At 36.4% G+C, this 4,802-nt stretch overlaps 2 protein-coding genes across 3 annotated transcripts in view; one reads left to right on the forward strand and one right to left on the reverse strand.

Moving 5' to 3' along the window:
• LOC117172373 (solute carrier family 35 member G1) overlaps positions 1-4,802 on the forward strand; it is a 106,621-nt gene that overhangs the window by 11,501 nt on the left and 90,318 nt on the right. The gene's annotated exons all lie outside the window — the stretch shown is intronic.
• LOC117173614 lies at positions 1,550-3,969 on the reverse strand. Its single transcript, XM_033362254.1, has 2 exons — positions 3,690-3,969; positions 1,550-1,839 (listed from the first exon to the last, which is right to left on the reverse strand). The coding sequence occupies exons 1-2, from the start codon at positions 3,967-3,969 to the stop codon at positions 1,550-1,552; spliced, it is 570 nt and encodes a 189-aa protein (XP_033218145.1).

Below are 4,802 nucleotides of genomic sequence, written 5' to 3' on the forward strand. Positions count from 1 at the left end.
GAAAGAGGGAGCTCTTCTTAATATTTTGACACCAAAATCATGTCGATACACCTTACCGATTGCGAGTAAAGCCACCCACGCTTTAACTTGACAGACTGTAAAGAGTTTTTTGGTCGTTGATCATTACATAATTTTCATTTAGGATTACAGCGATTGAATTATATCCCTTTCGTAGTGGTGTCGGAATTAAGTGATTTATTTGTTAGATTTACCGTTTCTAAAATCGGGATTTTAATTGAGTAAACAAATTTATTTTTTATTAATAAAACAGTTATTTCGGCAATGTCAATCAAATATTGATAATTTTTCTCTACTAACCGAATGATATGCTTTAAATTGTTCATTTCTTCAAATCGTTTAAATACCTCTATAAGTATAGTTGGAGGTAAAATTTGGGGATGTATAATTCCGTATTTACAGTCATTTATTGCATCGATTAATAACGATATGTCTTCACTTATTCTAAAATAACAACGGTCATGATTGTGATCTGATTAGCCATTACTATGTTTTCGATATTTGCATTAGCCTTATTGGCTAACTTGTTACAATTGTGTATAATGTTTTTTGTTTTTTTTTTTTAAACAAGGAATCTACATTATGTGCGGTTGAATTAAAAAATAGTCCTAATTTCTTTCGTTTCATTTTGTAGTCGTATTTTTAACATTTTTTTTGGGAATACAGTTGATCAAGTTCGTGGTTAATATAATCTAAATCACGTTCAGATAGTGTTTCGAAAAATGTCTTGGACATTCTTCCAATAAAATTAAAAGCTCCCCTTTTATACCGATCCTTTCCTAATAGCTGATTGAGTAACAATCTTCGAATATTTAACCGTTTAATTCGGGATTTTAAGGTTTCCAGTTCAAATTGTTCTAAACATTGATTGCATCGTTTGAAGACGGATTTATATAAGAGAATAATTTGTTTGTATCTTTTGTCAACGCTGTGTGTGTCGACGGACGAAATACGTCGCCATGTAGTGTAATAGATTTTCGCTGTACCAAGGTCCTCGGTGAATATAGTGGATCCATCGAGTGAAGTGAGGGTCGCGTTAGCAGATGTGATCGAGAGAAATGATAGCAGTACCCAAGTGAAATTCATTTAAAAAAAACATAAAATGAACCGATGAAGCGATTGTTAGAAGGGTTTCAACATATTAGCGTGTACAGCGTAATGCTGATTATTGTATAAAATTTCATAATCAGAGGAACGGACGCGTTTGCATATAGTGTAGAGTCCGAGCCATTCACTTTCTAATATTGTTCTTTTGCTATCATTATGCAGTAGTACTAAATCTCCTGGTTCGAAAAGAGGATTACTGATGATTAATTTTGCATATTGCTGCCTTTTTAATCGCTCTTCTTTTTTTGAATGGCAGTCCTTTCTTTTGCCAAATATTCTTCATGTCTCTTTTGCCAAATGTCTAACAAATTTTGATGGGTTAAAGACGTGGTCGTTGCTTAGGCTGAAGGTAAATTGGTTTTTCTTCCAATTGCCATTTCAAACAGAGTTAAACTTGCACTCTGGTGAACTGCGGTATTAAATGCTAAGCATATTGGAACAAGCTTTGGTCCCATTCCATCTCGTTATCGGCCATGTATGTCTTTAATAAATCTTTAATTGTTCCAGGAGTTCTCTCGAGGGCTCCATTGCTTTGTTGATGGAAAGCAGTTGTTTTTATGTGCTTGATTCTAAAAAGGTTTTTAAATTTTTGAACTAATTCCGATACAAAGTTAGCGCCCTGGTCAGTTAAGATGTGCTTTGGAGAAGAAAAGATGTAAATGTAATGATCTAGTAGATTTGTGAATATGCTTTCGCTCGTAGTTTCCCACAGTGCTATAAGAATTATGTATTTCGACAGCACATCTTGAATGGATAGAATATATTTGTTTCCGCTCGTTGTTTCCGGCAATGGGCGAACTATGTCCATCGGTTTTGAATTTTTTTAACGAGCTCGATTACGTCTTTCTCCATATTTTCCCATGTTGTTTGTTCTCGTAGTATTTTAATTGTTTTATTTTTCTCCAAAGTCATCAGTGGTAACGTTTCCATGTGCCTCCCTGAACAGATTTTGTTTCTCTTCTTCACTCAATTTTTTATCGGGTTTTTCGCACAGAAAAAAGGTATGTTCTGTGAATTTGGTCTGTTATAGAAAATTCAACATATCTCCGATTCGTACACGTACCGTAATTTTCGTCAAGGGATCCTCCATATGAAATTTAAGTATGTTCCAGGTTTTGTTTCTGGTGAAATCCTTCATTTTTATGTAAAGGAGTTTGATCCATGTTCCTTCGGCATAGCCTGGTAACTGCATTCTTAGTAAATAGAAAATGTTTTGTTTGCCAATTTTAATCTAATTCTTTCCATTGGCGACAGGTTTTATTTTTAATTTACTAGGCAGGCGGTTCCTTTTCCAGTGTGCATAATTGTTTTGAATTTCCTTTTTTATCCGTCGGTTAATGATTTCGCAATCTTTCAGAAATTGGTTCATTATCTTCGTCTGATGATGATGTATCAATCTTGTCAAATTTTTGGGATTCATCTACTTGTTTGATGTTGGCATTCTCTTCCGATTATTCTGAGAGATTTTGATCTTGAATGGGTGCATTGTTGAAAGCGCGTCAGCTGCCGTATTTTCCTTCCCTTTTTATACATGACCTTTTACGTGTATACTTTCATCTGAAATCTCCACCTCATTAATCTGGATGAAGGGTCTTTTACGTTAAAAAGCCACGTAAAAGCTTGATGCTCTGTTTGTATTATGGATTGACGCCCGAGAAGATATTGACGAAGCCGCTTAACTAGCCAGACGATTGCTAATGTTTCCTTTTCGGTATTGTTGAAATTAAACTTAGGTATATTTAAAGTTCTTGAGATTTAGAACAAAATTTTGTGCCCGGTAATTTAGGTTAAAAACATGTAATAATGCTAGCTTCAGGTGAAGCCACAACTCCGGTATGCGAAACTTGGAAACTATTAGTGGTATCAAATTCTCCTCTGCACAGCAATTTAAGGGTAATTAAGTGCTTTGGATTTGTGCTATGCACAAAATCCTAGAACTTTTTGTTTTTACAAAAAAGTGTAGTAATTCTGGCTTCCGGCGACTTTGGTAGGTGAAATTCGGAAGCTATCAGTGAGATCAAGTTCTTCTTTGCGCGGGAATTTAGTGCTAATTAAGTGCCCTGGATTTGTGCAATGCAAAAAATCTGGGCATTTTTTTTTACCAAAAACGTGTAGTAATACTGTCTTCACGTGACTCTGGCATATGACACTCGGAAACTATTGCTGGCATCCAATCCTCCTTTCCGCATACGGGAGTTGTGGCTTCAGCTGAAGCTAGCATTACTACATGTATTAGGCCAAAAATACCGGACACAACATTTTTTTTTCTGCAACATAAAGTAGCGCTAAATAAGCAATAAATTGTGGCATAGTGCCTATATCGATATTTAAATGTTGTAATTCCAGCTTCCGGGACCTCAAAGTAAATGTTTCCTTGAAGTCGGAATATTTTAATACCGGTGCAGAGCAAAGAGTATGTTTCAACGTTTTAAAATTTGTTTCGCAAGATGGCGTCTAGTTAAACGGTTGATTTTTCTTTGTCAGTGCTGGTAAAGGTTTAGCTATCGTAGAGAAGTTATTTATAAATTTTCGGTAATATCAAGCTAATCCCAAGAAAGACATACCTTCGTTTTGTTTCTCAGGTCTTTCGAAATGTTGGACAGCAGATAATTGATATGAGTTTGATTTCACTCCATTTTCCGTGATAACGTGTCCCAGATATTCTAGTTCCGGTCGAAGAAACTCACATGTGTCTGGTTGACGTTCAAGTCCAGTAGCCCGTAAACGTTCAAATAAGATAACCAGATTTTCGTTGTCTTCTTCGAGTGTTCTACCAAAGACAATAATATCGTCCAGATAAGCAAAGAATATTTTTGCTACCAGTCCTCTTAATGCTGTGTCCATCATTCTTTGAAATGTGGTTGGAGCATTTTTGAGCCTAAAAGGCATGCGGTGACTACCCAAAGGGGAAAATTGAATGGTGAGTCCGAGGCCTCTACTATTCTCTTAGTTAACATTTCATTTATCTGATTTGAGATTCCTTCTTTGTGGCATTCCGGATGTCGCAGTCGACGTATGTTAATATTGGCTTCATCTTTTAGGCTGATTTTATGTGACGCGAGACTTGTGCATGGTAGGGGACATCCTTGCAGTGAGAAAATTTCGTGATACCAGATTGCTATTTTTTGAATCTGTATTCTGTGTGCATCTTCGACGTGTTCAAGCCGTGTTCAAACCTACTTGGATTTATTAGGATATCTTTATTTTTCACCAAAATATTGTAATTTGAAATTTTTTATTTTAGCGTTTTAACCCATTGACGCTGAGGTGTTTAGATTTATACAACGCATTCTCTTTTGCTGGCGGTACGATATTTTTTCCTCAAAATATTATCTTAGGGGTTTTCGAGGGTGCCCTTTCTATTGTTGGTCTCAGTTTTGTGTTATAATCCCCAGAAGATCCAATATGGCGGCCACAATTTAGGGCTTTAAAAAAGAACAAAGCATCCCGCATAAAACACCAACAAAAAAGCGTGCTATCGTTTGGAACCAAACTTCGCACATTGATCAAACAAAAGAAGACGGACTGCGCGAAATGCTACTGCGCACTCTGTGTGCATTCTAATGTTCACATTCGCTGTACGAGGGTGGATTGATAAGTTTCCGGCCTGACCAAGAGATGGCGCCACTAGGCCTACCTTGAGGTGGCGTTCTATAGTACCATCCTTAGATAGCTTG

The sequence above is a fragment of the Belonocnema kinseyi genome, chromosome 5 (genome assembly GCF_010883055.1).
Source record: "Belonocnema kinseyi isolate 2016_QV_RU_SX_M_011 chromosome 5, B_treatae_v1, whole genome shotgun sequence".
Taxonomy (NCBI): domain Eukaryota; kingdom Metazoa; phylum Arthropoda; class Insecta; order Hymenoptera; family Cynipidae; genus Belonocnema; species Belonocnema kinseyi.

Excerpts from the sequence above, each read along its gene's own strand:
- LOC117173614 (XM_033362254.1), bottom strand. The coding sequence starts at position 3,969 with ATGGACACAGCATTAAGAGGACTGGTAGCAAAAATATTCTTTGCTTAT. Across the intron at positions 1,840-3,689 it reads ACCTGAGAAACAAAACGAAG|CACTGTGGGAAACTACGAGC; the intron begins GTATGTCTTTCT and ends TAATTCTTATAG.